At 38.9% G+C, this 16,339-nt stretch overlaps 1 protein-coding gene across 2 annotated transcripts; it reads left to right on the forward strand.

The window, feature by feature from the left end:
• The first annotated feature begins 707 nt into the window (after positions 1 to 707).
• Positions 708 to 15,404, forward strand: LOC110680232. 2 transcript variants are annotated; one of them, XM_021856047.1, is made up of 3 exons: positions 708 to 1,121; positions 1,194 to 1,435; positions 14,563 to 15,404. In XM_021856047.1, exons 2-3 carry the CDS (start codon positions 1,239 to 1,241, stop codon positions 15,179 to 15,181), a joined length of 816 nt encoding a protein of 271 aa, XP_021711739.1. In that variant the 5' UTR covers positions 708 to 1,121; positions 1,194 to 1,238; the 3' UTR covers positions 15,182 to 15,404. The 2 variants fall into 2 exon arrangements, with proteins under 2 accessions (XP_021711739.1, XP_021711738.1); XM_021856046.1 differs by having other exon boundaries at positions 1,211 to 1,435.
• The last annotated feature ends 935 nt before the right edge of the window (positions 15,405 to 16,339 follow it).

Genomic DNA, 16,339 nt, shown 5'->3' on the forward strand with positions numbered 1-16,339 from the left:
GCACATAGGGCATAATTTTAATTTATTTCTAAAAATCAAAAAATGGATGTAGGAATACTTTTATAGACACAATAGGTAGATTATGCGTTTGTCAAGCCCATGCAAAGCAAATCTCGATTTGTTTATTTTTGCAGATACGTCGGATTGAAAAGTTTGGCTTGAAATCGATAAGAACACTCCCATGTACATCCCCAGTCTTCAAAATTTAAAAAAAAGTCGGTAGAACAACCTGTCGGTACAAACTGAATACCGCGCGAATGCAAAGACCACAACAAAACCACCGACAAAACACACAACACATCTGACGTTTCGCAACGCCTCCCATCGCGATGGATAAGAAAAAGTAAAACATCAGCCATCCTGAAAAAGAGTACCTAACAAAATAGCTGTGTTCAATGACTTTGATCGAACTTGCTCGGGGTTGGTTGTACTAGCTCGTATTTTTTGTCAACAAATAACTGTCAAAGCTACTTCGAGCAACTCCAAGCTGCTTTCTCAATGAACGCTCTTTTTACTCTTTTTACTAATTTACCGGAATTCCACGTGAAAAAAAATTCGCGCACTTAACAATCCGTATCGCTTCGGAATTTTGCTTTTTTTCTCAATGTTTACGTTTTTAAACGTCAAAAACACGAGCTACTGCGAGCTGGTTGAACTAGCTCGGACTCTAGCTTCCAACCTGTTTCGAGCGACTCGGAGTTGGTTGGACTCGGCTCAATGAACACAAGCCCGAGCGACTCGAAGTAGGTTGGAGTGGCTCAATGAACACCAAAAGCTGACTCGCAAGTGGTTGCAACCAAGTTCGAGCAGCTCGTTGAACACAGCTAATATTTACGAGTCGCTGATAGTTTTTTTGATTTTCTAGTGCTTTATTTTTTCGATTTTAAAGTGTCTAATGTGCACCAATTGACTGGAACGGCGAACAAGCTAAAAATCTAGTGCTAGCCATCCCGCGTCCAGAGGATTCCAGAGATTTCTGGGAAAAGGGGTCTCGTTTCTTCGTCTTTTGCCCCTCCTTCGTCACACACAAAACGAGAAAGAGTCCGGAAGATGTCTTCTTCGCCATTCCATCATTTTGCGTTCAACCACGGAACGAGAAAGATTGCCCCGCTCAAGATTCGGTAAGTGTTCTAGGCTGCTGTTTAACATAATATGTTATCATAAATCATATTATGATTTGTTCTAACGCCTAGATTTCCTGTTTCTGCAGAAATCCAAGCATAAGCCCATCGCAAATTATGCCATCGCCAAGCGGAGTTCCCTTTAACATTGCGGACATGCCCTGGTCCTACAGTGGAAAGCCCGGCCAGCTGATGGAGTTCAACGCGGTGATCCGGCCGAGTCCGATCCTGCAGGGAGGAGGACCATCACTGCACCACGCGTTGCCGTACCCGGAGATGCGGAAGCGGAAAACCGAACCGGATGTCATTCCGATGTGAGTAGCTATAGCTGCTAAGTAGATTGGGAATACCTGTATCATGGCTCTTTTTGGAGACTTGGTCACTATTTTGATGCCTAGGGTGGTGGCCCAAAGTCTCTTTTTTAATCAAAAAGCTGTCTAAAGTCAATTTGTACACAAGTCATGCTGGTGTGCAATTCTTTCTTAGACTCCTCTTCGGACCCATCTTTATGAGTTCAGCTACGATACCATCCTTACCAGCAGCTTTATTGTTCTTGAGCTGGTGAATGGCATCCTTAACCTCCCTCAAAGTGGGGGCTGGTTGGTTTCCATCTTCAGTACTGACGAAGGCATTTCATCCGTTGTCCCGTCCTGCTGAAGTGCTGCTTCCACCTTTCGATCACCTCACGCTCGTCCGTCAAAATGCTCCCATCCTTATCCCTGCACATCTCGGCTCGCGACACGAAGCCGTTGCGGGATGCGTTGAGCTTCTGATAGAACTTACGCGTTTCTTGAGACTGGCACAGCTGTTCCATCTCCTCGCACTCCGTCTCCTCCAGGCGGCGTTTTTTCTCCTGAAAGAGGCGGGTCTGCTGTTGCCGTTTCCGTTTATAGCGTTCCACGTTCTGCCGGGTCCGTTGCAGCAGCATGACCGCCCGCGCTGCATTCTTCTCCTCCAGAACCTCCTGGCACTCCTCGTCGAACCAATCGTTACGTCGACTTCGTCTCACGTACCCGACGTTGCTCTCAGCTGCATCGTTGATGGCTGCTTTTACTGTTCTCCAGCAGTCCTCAAGAGGGGCTTCGTCCAGCTCACCCTCTTCCGGTAATGCAGCCTCGAGTTGCTGCGCGTATGCCGCTGTGACATCCGGTTGCTTGAGCCGCTCTTGGTCATACCGGGGCGGCCGTCGGTACCGTGCGTAGTTAACGACGGAGAGTTTTGGGCGCAGTTTGACCATCACCAGATAGGGGTCAGAGTCGATGTTAGCGCCACGATAGGTCCTGACGTCGATAATGTCGGAGAAGTGCCGACCATCAATCAGAACGTGGTCGATTTGCGATTCTGTCTGCTGTGGTGATCTCCAGGTGTATTGGTATGGAAGGCTGTGCTGGAAGTAGGTTACTTACTATTAGCTAGCTAGATACATCGTTATAATTTACGACGTAGGGAATACTTAGGAACTCTTAGGAAAATGACTAGTAGATTCACTGAGTAGAAATAAGTGGCGACAATCTTATTTTAATATGGTTTTTACATTGCCATAATAAGAAATACCTCTTTTGTAACAGCGGTATAAATAATCTAATTCCAGCTTCATTTTCGCAAAATTTACAAGTAGAAAGTAGGCGTTGTGAAGCATTGCATTTGCCACCGAAAAGTGAATCTTGTAGGAGACTGTAATAGAAGCCTAAGGTAACTTTACTCTTCAATATTCACTATAAAAATGACTATGGAAAGTAAGACGCTGAGATCGATCATTAGGGTACACTTGCTAGTTTCGAAAAATTGTTGAACAGACAAGGAAAGCGACTTTTTTCTTTAAGGATATATGAACGTAATGACCAATGAATACTTTTAACAACAAGAAATGAAATTAACTAGAACTACTACTAAACAGCCTAATTTTGTTAAGACTTGACGACACTTGACATTTAAGACTCTAATCTTACGTAAAAGACAATAGTAATCAGAATAGCACTTGAATGACAAATTATTCAAAACCATTTCGACTAGACAGTATTAGTAATGCACTACTATTTCAAACAAATTCTACACTACTATTTCAAACAAATTCTAATGGAGCTGCTGATTTTCATAATGCTTCCTTTTCTCAGAAGCAAGGGAATATGGGTACTTTTCAAAAACTACCACGTCACAATACTAATAAAAAACAGTGTTCATGTGGGCGCCATTGCCTAGTCCGTCTGAGTATTGGTCCTGGTAGAGGGGAAACTTGGCAAAAGCCAGACCGAGGGTTCAGCCTTGACAAGTTAAGCTGTCAGGCAGCTCCAACTGAATACCAAAAAAAAAAAAAAAAAAAAAAAGCCTGTGCTGGAAGAAGGTGCTACGAATGGACATATTCTTGGAGGCGGCAAAATCGATTAGTCGTAGGCCGTTTTCGTTCGTCAGCCGGTGGGCGCTGAACTTTCCAATCGTCGGTCTGAATTCCTCCTCCTGGCCAACCTGAGCGTTTAGATCTCCTATGATGATTTTGACGTCGTGGCTTGGGCAGCTGTCGTAACTCGCGTTCGAGCTGCGCGTAAAAAGCGTCTTTATCATCATCAGTGCTTCCGGAGTGAGGGCTGTGCACGTTTATTATGCTGAAGTTGAAGAACCGGCCTTTGATCCTCAACTTGCTCATTCTCTCATTGATCGGCCACCACCCGATCACGCGCCTCTGTATGTCACCATCGCTATAAAAGCTGTTCTCAGCTTATGTGTATTGCCGCAGCTCTGGTAGATGGTATGGTTACCTCTAAACGTCGCTGTGGTCTTTGCCGATTGTCCCGGTTCGTATTCTCTCGTTGATTATTCGTTGCTTGATTTTTTTAACGGCTGGCTTGCAGGGCCTGACACCAACCCCCTAGATTTCCGGAGGACCATTCCCCCTAAATGTTCGGAGGACCATAGTGCACAGTTAAGCTTAGAGTCTTTCTCTGGCACTCGGACGATGATCAGCCACCCATGATATGGGGAACAGACGCTGTTGTGAGCCGCTCCTAACATGGAGTACAGACACTCAAGGTTTGCAGAAGCAAAAGCAAAAGCAAACCCCCCCTTCCCTGTCAGCATACGACCAAAGTTCCCATCGGGGGTTGATTACCCGATCTTCCCTAAGGTTACTCGTACCCCGGCCAGTACCGCTAGGAGGTAGGGATAGGAGTTGCTGAACAAAAGGCTAAGGACCGTGCAGAGGGGTCTATTTTATTCCTTCAGGTTCGCGTGGTACCAATGGTACGCCATGCCCAGCCGTTTACCAACCAAGGCAATATATAAACCTTCGTAACAAGTTGATTTTGAATTTTGTTTGCCGTCGGCCAGAGAAAAAGGGGCGAGGGGTAAATTCCTCGAGTGTTTTTTCTTTTTTTTTAATTTCTACTGCAATACCTTCAGGGACTCCTTCTGAAGTTTCTCAAGCAGTGTTGTAAGCAATCACGTTTGTCGACACGTTTTCGCTGATATTCGGCAACGCTTCCCTTCAACATGCACACGAGCGATCAAACGAATGTCGAAAAGAAAAATGTCATTTGAATGCCACTGACCACGATAGCTTCGCTTGAAAACATTACGGTTTTGTTTGTTTCTGTTCTGCTTTCACTGTATGTGTGTCACATTCGACATAAGAGGCAAGATCAAACTATTCATGTTGATTATGATCCGATGTCTGGATTCTATGCAAAACTTATGATTTATGCAAATGCCATCGTGTCAGACGAAATTCAATTGACACTTTTTTGTGTTTGTCGACGTTCATTCCAGGTCCGTCACACTCGGGCTCAGATTGGGTACCACTTCTAATACTGCATTTGGTCCCTCGGTAGTGCAAAAGGTACCCAAGTTTGACAGATCGCAGCACACTTTGAACGGCATTCTAGATTACCTTATGCGCCATAAAATTTTGGGCAACTGCAAGGGACATGGAGGTCTTTAATTTGTCTTTGTTCATCCAAAACTCGTGCTGTGACTGTTGACTATGGCAATGAAACGAACGTCGCGCAAAATGTCGTATGTTTACAGCACTGTTCTCAAGAAATTGTTGTAAACATTTTTCTAGAAGTTGCGCCAAGAAATCGTTGAGTACAATCAGTACAACGCTACTGTCACCAGTAATTTCCACAGAGATTACTTTGAAAATTTTACCAAGAACTATCCCTGGTAAAATCACTATTCCTTTCACAAATTTCTGGTGAAAGATCTGGTTTTCATAGATTTGGAATTTTTTTCAAAAATTTAGAAAGAGACATTTTTGTTCGAAATCCTCCAGAAAAAAACAATTTTGGAGGAAATCACTGTAGGCATCTCAGGAGAAATTACTGGTTGAGATCTCGAAGATGTTCTTCCGAAATGTTGAATGGAATCCTCGCGCAATATGTTGAAGAATCATTTCTTCCTGTAGGACTTAGGACTAGAGATGTACCGAATAGCACTATTCGGCTTTCGGCCGAATACCGAATAGTTGAGAAATTATTATTCGGCCAAACGAATATTCGGCCGAATAATGAATCAATATACGGCCGAATAACACCTAGTTTTTAAATAGGGATAGCTTCCACGGTGAAGAATTGATCGGAATGATCATTGTAAGCTTTTTAAATCGTGTGAAGAAAAAACGAAAATCATAAGTTCTGAGGATTTATATTTCTAAAGTAAGGAATTTGTATCTTATTGATTGCGTTTTTGATCCATATGACTTTTAAGGAACTAGGTTAATACGTCGCTTTATTTCTCATCCGACTTCTGGAAGTTATATCTGGAAGTTCATATTAATTGTAGCAAATACACCGCATAGTGTCGGTGTTCTCTTAGTAGACAGTTCGCATTAGTAGCTTTTTACGACCGTTTTGCTATAAATCGTTGCAAAATATTGTTTGCCATGAAGGAGCTATTTATCTAAATACCATCGATTCACACCTCGATTTTGTTCAAAAAATGATCGAAATATATCGTTTTACTTAAAATTCTAGTTCCTTGCACTTATAGTACACCTATTGTTCCTATGGTAAGGAAACTTTTTTTTTTGATAAACTAAATGAAGAATTAAGAACTATTTGGATTTAATCAACAGCCATTCTATAAAGTAAAAATATAAAAGGTTTGTAAAAATACGATTTTTTTTCTGTTTTGCCTACGCCGTATTGCGTTTGGAACAGGAATTAGAAATAGAGCTACTATAGTCACATGTGTTCCTATAGTGACACAAGCGATAATAAATGCAAACATATGAATTTTCGTTGTTTTCAAATTTTTTTACAAAACCAAGATGGAAAGCACTTTCAGATCACGTAAAAAAAATGCCACAATACAACCCATGCAAGATGAGTGGAAGATTGAACGGCTTGTATATTGAGCAGCACCGTAATGCCGTAGAAAAAAAATACGTTTTTAAACATTTAGCATCAATCTCCATCCATGGAATCCATCAAAAGGAAAATTTGATGTATCATCACTTGAATAAATTAATCGTATTTTTTTTAATTTTCCTTCGTATGAAACATAATGTTTTATTACAATTTAGTTTATTTTGTTATTATTCGGTCAGTATTCGGCCTATTCGGCCGAATAACAGATTTCAATATTCGGCAGACCGAATATTCGGCAAAATCAAAATAATTGAGATATTCGGCCCGAATATTCGGCCGGCCGAATATTCGGTACATCTCTACTTAGGACTATCTTGTAAAACTACTGATATTTGGAGGAATTCCCGAAAAAAACCTAAATCTTGGTGGAATCTCTAGCGTATTTTTTGGAGTTATCCTTAGGTAAATTTTAAATTCTTGAACTAAATTCTTGGAGGAGTGCTTAAGAAAGTCCGTAAAAGAATCATTTGATGAACTTCTCGAAGTAGTACATGAAAGAAATTTTGGTTAAATACCTGAATTGGTTTCTAATGAATTTTCTGGCGAAAATCATGAAAAAAACATACAGAAGTACTTGTCGTAATGTTACGAAGACACTTAGTCGCTACTAGCGCAGTCCCGGAATTTCTTCTCAGATTTGTAGAGTAAGTGCTCCAGAAATTGTTCGAATGATTTCTCCAAACTTTTCTTCCGGAATACTTTCAAGGACAACTCCAGGCATCACTTTAGTAATTCATCTAAAGATTCCTACACATATTCTTCCAATATTCCTGAAGAATTTCTCCAGTGATATTTGAACGAGTCTCTTATCTATTTCTGCAGAATTTGTGCCAGAAAATAATTGAATACTCCAACGCTACTACCGCAGGTATAATTCTGCAAATTTTCCCAGGGACTATTCCAGGATTTCCTCCACAGGATTTTTCACTATTAATTTTGCAGTTGTTACTCTACGAAATCTTCTATTGATTCCTACATGATTCTATTCTAGAGTTTTTTTTTATAACATTCGTTTAGGGGTTTATTCACAAATTTCGCCAGAATTGGTCATTTTTGACACCCACCCACCCCCTTGTAACACATTTTGTAAGAATATTTTTCGAATTTTGTATGAGCTGTAACACCTCAAGGACACCCACCCACCCCCTTCAGCGTTATGAAATTTGCGAATGGGCCCTGAGAATTCCTGCGAGCATGATGCAGGACATCCTACGCTGATTTTTTAAGTTATTCTTTCATTCATTTTCCCATCAAGAATTATTGCTAGAAGGGACAAGAATTCCTCAAAAAAATCTACCAGGAATAAGGTACCTTTTAAAGTATCTGAAGGTAGGGAAATTTATGTATTCTTGATAGTTCAAGTCTTTATTTTTACAAGATGGTATCGAATGTCTTAGTTTTGGTCTAAGCGGTTTGTTCAGTTACTTTTTTCCTTTTTCTACTTGCAGTGAATCCTGAAAATTCTAGAGGCTTTAGAGAACGCTATTCCAAAATATTACACAGATTCTTTCGCAATTTCTGCTCAAATTACTTGAGGAAGTGCTTCAGGATTCCTTCGAGTGATTTCTTTCGAAATACTTTCAAGGACTCCTTCAGGGATCACTTCTAGAATTCATCTAAAAATTCGCTCATTCTTATAATAATTCGTCCAGAAATTCCTACAATGATTTTTCAAAGGGATTCTCTGTGAAATTCTTACAGAATTTGCGCCAGGAAATCCCTGAGCACTCCAGCTAGGGATGATTCAAATATGACGTCCATCGTGTTTCGGGATTTCCAGATCTCCCTCCCCCCTCTGTCACGCTTTTTCCAATACCTAATACACGCACTGTCACACTTTCGTAGACCCATTTTCATGGGCGTAAATAGCCATCGGACTTGAGGGGGGCCGCGGCCCCTTCTTATTAAAAATAGAAGTCGTATAGGATTTACATAACTTTGCAATGCTTAAAAGTCTAGTCTAGTTTAGTGCACGACACGTTATACATAGTACCAAATTAAGATAAAAACCTGAAAAATGTCTCAAATCGATAGATCAACTCTATTTTCTACTCTATGCACTTTCATGGAAAAAGAGTAAACTTAATTAAAACTATAATGTTTCGATATACTTTAACGTAAGTAGATGAAAAAACCGAATTTAGTACTATACCATTTAATTCCACTAGAGTTTGTATCCTTTGACAGATACGCGTATTTCGACCTCAACTGTAAGGCCGTCTTCAGTGTCGTGTACTAGACTACTAGGATACAAACTCTAGTGGAATTAAATGGTATAGTACTAAATTCGGTTTTTTCATCTACTTATAGGTATTCTACTAAACAGCTCGAAGATTTATTATTATACTTTAACGTAGTTTCTCCAATCACATAGATCTCGAATGAAATACAAAGATTTAAATGGAGACTTAAGGCAGGCAGAGCCGTAGCGTAGCCTTCTTGCGTCCTTGGCGAACCGCCATTTGAGCGCTCCTTATTCAAAGCTCTTGCTTACATGAAATTAAAAAATCAAGGATTAAAGGCCCTAGAATGCAAGAATTATCAGCAAGTCGAGTCTAGTACACGACACTGAAGACGGCCTTACAGTTGAGGTCGAAATACGCGTATCTGTCAAAGGATACAAACTCTAGTGGAATTAAATGGTATAGTACTAAATTCGGTTTTTTCATTTACTTAAGAATTATCTATCGAAATTTAAAAAAGTATGGTAAAGCTCAAGTTATACCCAAATATTAGTTTACATTAGTAAGACTTGTACAAGAAGGCGTAAAAATGATTCAAATCTTTTTTAAAGCTAAACTGTCTGAATTAGGGTGCCGGTACCAATGGTTGTAATGTACCAGTAGATTGGACTATGGAATAAAACGTACATTTTTCGATAAAAACGACATGTGCTATTTTTGGTGGATAGATCGCCTCTAGTTTAGTCGATATGACAAATTTCAGCTCTTTATCTTATCAAAAAGTCCTATAAATAATTAAGTTTACGTAAAAAATTGGCTCCCTTGAACCAATAGTAGCCGTCGTGTTCCAGTAGTGGATCAACTGTTGGAAGCAGTTTTTAAAATGGATGTATAAAAATGAAGAAAAGCCCTAGAGATGATCTATATGCTTCATTCGAAAGATATTAATTGCTGTTCCGAGGAAAAAATGTTAAATCTATGTAAAAATTTACCATTTTGTTCAAAATTCCTTGTATCATTCCCGAACGTCTACTACTGGAGCACTAGCGCAACTACTGGAACACGTGTACCAATAGTGGCTCAAGCGATTTTATGTTAAAAAATTAGTCTTAACACTCTTTTTATATTTTTCCCATATAGTACAGGTTGAAATCTTTCTGTTGACGCCAAAAGATCTCTGTTAGGGCTTTTCGTTGTATTGTTATGATTTTTTATAGCTTAGATAGTCCACTAATGGCACTGGCACCCTACTCGAAGTTCATGAAGATTTCGAAAAATAAATGCAAATAAAATTGGGTCAGAGATAAATTTGAAGAAACTCACTTGATTTACTACCCAGAACATTGCATCACGTTTTTTATATGCTTTTGACAATATTTCAATGAAATTCATACTCTTTTGAAATCATATTTTATACATTGCTGGTTAATTTATTTCTCTATAAGTAAGACTATGTACCTGAAATAAAAAGTTATCGCCTATCTCAATGCGTAGGATTTTTTTTCGCAGGAAATAGTCAAGAAAATGATTTCTCTGTAATCGCAGTACTTATGTAATTTCAAATGGAGCTTACTGTAAAAAAATCTAGAGTTTAGACCATTTATGTCAAAAAAATATTTACCGTTTTTTGAGCGAAACAGCATATTTAGTTTATGTTGATAGCACATTCTTCAAAAAAAAAATCAACAAATCTAATTATTGCTATTTACTAGTAATATTTTGTTGACTAAAAAAACGAGGGGCAATTGTTATTGTGATTCCTTTAATAACCAAGAACTTGTCGAATATTTTTTCCTTGAATCCCTTTTAAGAATTAGAGGAGTATTAGCGTAAAGTTTAGGCAATGAACTTGTGTAGAAAAGTTGAAGTTTGTTCTCATGAAATAGTCAAGTAGATCAAAAAAAGGTTTCTAAGAATATCTTTCCTCTATATCTTCTAGAAGTGTCATTAAAAAAAATGACAAAGAAGAATTGAATAGTAAATGTTGTCAATCAATAAAATCAAGGTTATGGAAAATTATATACTGATACAAACGTTAATCAGTCGGCTCAGAGTATTGTTTTCGGAGGAAAAAATAAAATTTCTGTTGTTACGAAATATATCCGATTCCATTATTTCTCACTCTTGCTTCAATTTCAATGTTATATAAATCACTGATAATTGCGCACATGATTGAATTGACACTTTCGATTAGATTCTATTCAAATCTGGTCTGAGGTTCTGTGAAAACATTATTAGATCATACCAAAGAATCCTGCTCAAAAATCTGCCCGGGACCCGCCTAATACTCTTATATGATATGGATTAATCATTATAAGTCTGTCGAACTATGTTTTTTTTCGTGGAAACTATGCTCCGAGTTGTGTGAGAATTATTTCAACAGTTCTGTGAAATCCTACTATTTTCACTAACTATCGGTTGATAGAATGTACATATTAGTTTTGTGGATGCTTTAACATAGGCATTGTGCATAAGCTGATTTATCATTGCTATGGAGAACTATTTTCGATATTTTGGAATGAATTTTTATTGACCGTACCTTTGTTGACAAACCATTTAACACCTTCTTAAATACTTCAAAAATGTTTTGATGAAATCGTTCCAGAAATATTTTTAGTCTGCCATGTATGAATAGAGCTTATCATCTATACTATTTTTTATATCCTGCAAATAAAGAATAAAATAATGAATAAAATAATATGTTAATCAGTCTACAGTTCGGGAAGTCTCTCTTCTGCGCCAACTGCAGCCAGTACTTATAGCTCAGAAATACCGTAGGTACGAACAGATAAAAGGTACCAAGCCAAAAGGCAGAATAATTAATATCACTTGAGATAGGTAGACATGACAGTCCTTTCCCCTTTAGAAACTTTCTAATAACTCTTTAAAAGCCAGCTACAAGTTGCAACAACTCATACAACGAACAATCGAAAATATATCCAAAGAATTCCACCATCTTATTTGACATACGCAAATTTGCTAATTCCAAGACTACAACAAAACATTCAAATCATTGTATTTTACTGCTCAACATTACATTTGACAAATTCGTCAACACTAAAGAACAATTTCGTTCATCTCCATACAGCAATCGCTTCACAAAAGAACAACTATGTTCACAATAAACGACAATTTCGTCAGCTCTGAAGAACAATTTGGTTCAACACAAATTGGCAATTTCACCACACTTTCAAAAACAGAAACAATTGGCAATTTGCCACCCCAAAGAAAATCGATTATCTTCAACACACGTTTCCATGATCCTTGTCGCCACTTTTATATCCTGCAAATAAAGAATAAAATAATATGTTAATCAGTCCACAGTTCGGGAAGTCTCTCTTCTGCGCCAACTGCAGCCAGCACTTATAGCTCACAAGGGTAGGTCACGATGGTGTTACACGGGGTTTTCAACCGGACTATTTTTGTTAGATTCTACATGTCGAAATATGAAAAACCCCAAAGCCTTTCGGGTGATGGACCAGTGGTGTAGCCAGGAGGGGCTCTGAAAGGGTCGATTTTGTACGAATATAATATTATTGAGTCGATTGAAAATTTGTCAAAAAGATTTTTCTCAGTATTTTGTACGATAGTAATGAACAAAACTGACATTAATGTATGTTTATAATGTATTTTTATGCCATTGGCGTAACTAACATGGAATATGGACACCAGAACAAACTTGGTTTTATTAGAATAGTATACCAATAAGAAACCCATCCCGATTGCGCCTTTGGCATGGAAAAAATACATTTTAAATATATATTAATATCAATTCTGTTCTCTACTATCACAATAAATACTAAAAAAATATTTTTGTCAAACTTTCAATTAGCTTAATAAAATAATATACGTACAAAATTGCCCCTTTCAGAGCCCCTCCTGGCTACACCACTGGTCCATCACCCGAAAGGCTTTGGGGTTTTTCATATTTCGACATGTAGAATCTAACAAAAATAGTCCGGTTGAAAACCCCGTGTAACACCATCGTGACCTTCCCTTGTCAGAAATACCGTAGGTACGAACAGATAAAAGGTACCAAGCCAAAAGGCAGAATAATTAATATCACTTGAGATAGGTAGACATGACACTATTGTATTATATATTATATATATTGTCTATAATTGTTTTTCTACATTCTATGACATCAAAAATGCCCTAACTAAATATTTCTCGATTACTTTTTCAAATCGACGTAAGTAACTTTCATATGGTTTTGAGAAAATTAATTCAGAAGAATCACAACCTGTCTTTTAAAACTGTTTTAAAATTAATCAACTTTTTAATTTTTTTTCGCCGTGTACATCGCTTAAATTTTGCATACATTAAGCTCGCGTTCAAAAACTAGGGAGTTCCTGTTATTTCCCATAAAAAAAATATTACAAAATGATAAGCCGATTTATTCAGTTACTTTCGACGTTTTTCTACCAGTGTAAAATCGGCTCAAGTAGTGTTTTGTTTTGATTCGTGGTTAAGTCACTTTGTCTCTCCATACAGCGGGGCGGCGAAAGTAGTGGTTAGGTTGCGAAAGTTGAGAATCTTACTTTCGTCGTTTTGTAAATCCGGAAATTAAACGTTTTAAAAGTGAAAAATCGAGTTGGTTCAGAGCGCAACGTGTAGAATTTCGTCTGCGAAACACGTAGAATCGATAAATTAAGTTTGTATACTTTTTTGACTTGAGTCTGTTAGAATAAGTTTTCGAGATTTATCACCAAAAAATCCCGTTGCTGAATAGTAATCTTCTTAAAATTCCCATTTTGGCGCCCCCTGAAGCCTGGCGCCCTTGGCGGGTGCCAACCTGGCCAACCGCACGCTACGGCACTGAAGGCAGGTAACAAGGTTATCGTTCCAGTTCGGTTTGAACTAGAATTTTATCAGAATTATAAAACATTACGACGTTTTTGTACCAGTGTAAATTCGACTCAAGTAGTGTTTAGTTTTGATTCATGGTTAAGTCACTTTGGCTCCCATACAACGGAGCGGCGAAAGTAGCGGTTAGGTTGTGAAAGTGGAGAATCTTACTTCCGTCGTTTTGTAAATCCGGAAATTAAACGTTCCAAAAGTGAAAAATCGAGTTGGTTTACAGCAGAACGTGTAGAATTTCGTCTGCGAAACACGTAGGATTGATAAAGTAAGTTTGTTAACTTTTCTGACTTGAGTCTGTTTGAATAAGTCTTCGAGATTTCACGATTTTTTTTTTAAACATGCATTAAAACATAGATTAAAGACGAACGAGAAAGTTGTCACTAAGGGTTTTAAAATATCATCAAATCCTCGTCATCAATCTGGAAGCAAATTTAATATATTTTTTTACAAGTAACGCCACGTATTTTAATTACAGATATTTTACACAAACGTAGTTCTGTGAAACAAAAAGAACAGTTCGTTTGCAACAAATTTCTGAACAGAATTGATGTTAAGTAAATCTTATACACAAGAATTTCCCAGTAACAAAATGGTACTAGAATTCAAAATAAATGATTTGACATACTCAATAACTAAAGAGAACTGGATTTTCTAAATAACAATATGACTACAAATGGATCAAACCAATTCTGCCAATTCTAAAATGAGCTTTTGTGAATTTCAACGTGAAGAACATAATAAATAAGAAAGAGACAGTTTGGTAGTAAGAGATGCTTGAATACTACATCCAGAAATTTAGAAAATTTATATTACACAGACATTTATCAGTATCGTAAGGGTATCATACATGCACCTAGAGACAAGTTTTCAAATATATTGTCATTTCTTTTCCATTTTTTGGGGGGTCCAAACCCAAGTTTCAGGGGGGCCTGGCCCAACCTGCCCCCCCCCCCCCCCCCCCGTCTTATTTACGCCAATGCCCATTTTTGAATGGTTTAATACTAGGGTCTCCTAATAATGTTCATTTCCTTTCAGACCATCTAAGCAGTTTTTCACCGATGAATCGATGGCTATCCACATGAACAATCTCCATTTATCAACCGAGTACACATCGCACAATATCGAGACAACGAATATCGCATCGGAGGAAACGCTTAGGTCCCTGTCCGTTTCGGCGTCGTCATCCTCCCTAGACGAGGATATGTCCCTGGGTGAAGCAGGCCCTTCCACGTCCACAGCCTCGTCGCACGTCTACATGTCCCCACAGGAACTGGAGGAACGGCTCAAAAAGGCACAACGAATCACACTTTGCGAGGAGGTTCGCAAGCTGGACAGTCGCACCGAAATCCTTCCCCAAGTGCTACTGGAGAGGATCGAGAAGCCCTGCACGGCACTGGTTCTGTGGCAACCCCCGCCGGTGCTGGAGAAGATCCTGACCAATGTGAGTGAGGCCTTGAAGGAACGGGAAGAACGGGGTAAAAATCACGGCAAACAGCAGGAATCTTCCGCCCGGAGGCCCAACGAGGTGGCCATGGGGGAAGACGAGGAAGCGCTGCCCGATCTGCCGGATTATGACGATGATCTCGATTTTGAGGAGAATAATAATAACGTGGCCACGGTAAGCGATATGAATAGCATGGACGTTGAGATGTAGAATGGGGACCAGGGGAGGAATGGCGCGAAATCGTGATCGGTGGTGATTGATGCATGTCATGTACAATGTTTTCTTATTTTTTATTCATACTTATATGTAGTCGATAAGGCGTAAGGATCCTAACCCGTTAGGTTCGCTATTAAGCTTGCGGTCGAAAAGATTGTTGATATATACTTTTTTGGGGTGCAAAAATACGAAATATAGACGAAATTTTCAATCTCGATCCGTGCGTGGTGGGTTTGTCCGAAAGCCTTGGTCAAAGCAAATAGTTTACTATATAGATAGCCGAGTGGTTAGAGTCTGCAGCTACAAAGCAAAGCCATGCCGAAGGTATCTGGGTTCGATTCCCGGTCGGTCCAGGATCTTTTCGTAATGAAAATTTCCTTGACTTCCCTGGGCATAGAGTACCATCGTACCTGCCACACGATATACGAATGCGAAAATGGCAACTTTGGTAAAGAAAGCTCTCAATTAATAACCGTGGAAGTGCTCATAAGGTATTGGAATGTATAGGGGTAGTCAGGGCGGTTGGAAATTGGGGTGGAATTAGGGTTACCAGACGTACTCATTTTAGAGTACAAGTACTCTTTTTTGCTTTAAAAAATTGTGTACTATTCTTTTTTACTAAACGGGCTCAAATGTACTCTTTTTCAGTTATTACTGACGATAATCGACAAATAAAATAACGTTTAGAAGAATCCAGATCAACATTTTTCCCAGGATAACACAGATAGTTGCCTTAGAGTACATCAGTATTCTCCCACCCGAGCACTTCTTCATTTTTTTCCGACAGTCTAAGCTCTCTAGAGGCTGTTCGGTCAATGAAGCCGGTGAAGCACTCAGCGTACTTCTTGAATGGAATACGCCAAGCATGGAGTGCTTTGTCAAATCGCTCTTAAACTGTTACCCTAGCTTGGGTCCCTTCCCATTGCTCCATTCCGGGCAATGAGAAAGCGTACTATCTGGCTAAGGTAGGCGCTAAAGAATGTGATGTTTACGAGCGTCAAATCACCTTTGATGAATTTTTTGCATGAAATGGAGAGATGGAGAAATAGGTAGATGGCTGTATTCCATATTTCAGGTGACGAAAAAACCATGGTTTAAGGGGTTGGGCATGAGCTGTGATTTCATTTGTGTCATGTGTCGGCTTATGTCCAA

The sequence above is a fragment of the Aedes aegypti genome, unplaced genomic scaffold (assembly GCF_002204515.2).
Source record: "Aedes aegypti strain LVP_AGWG unplaced genomic scaffold, AaegL5.0 Primary Assembly AGWG_AaegL5_hic_scaff_1089_PBJ_arrow, whole genome shotgun sequence".
NCBI lineage: Eukaryota > Metazoa > Arthropoda > Insecta > Diptera > Culicidae > Aedes > Aedes aegypti.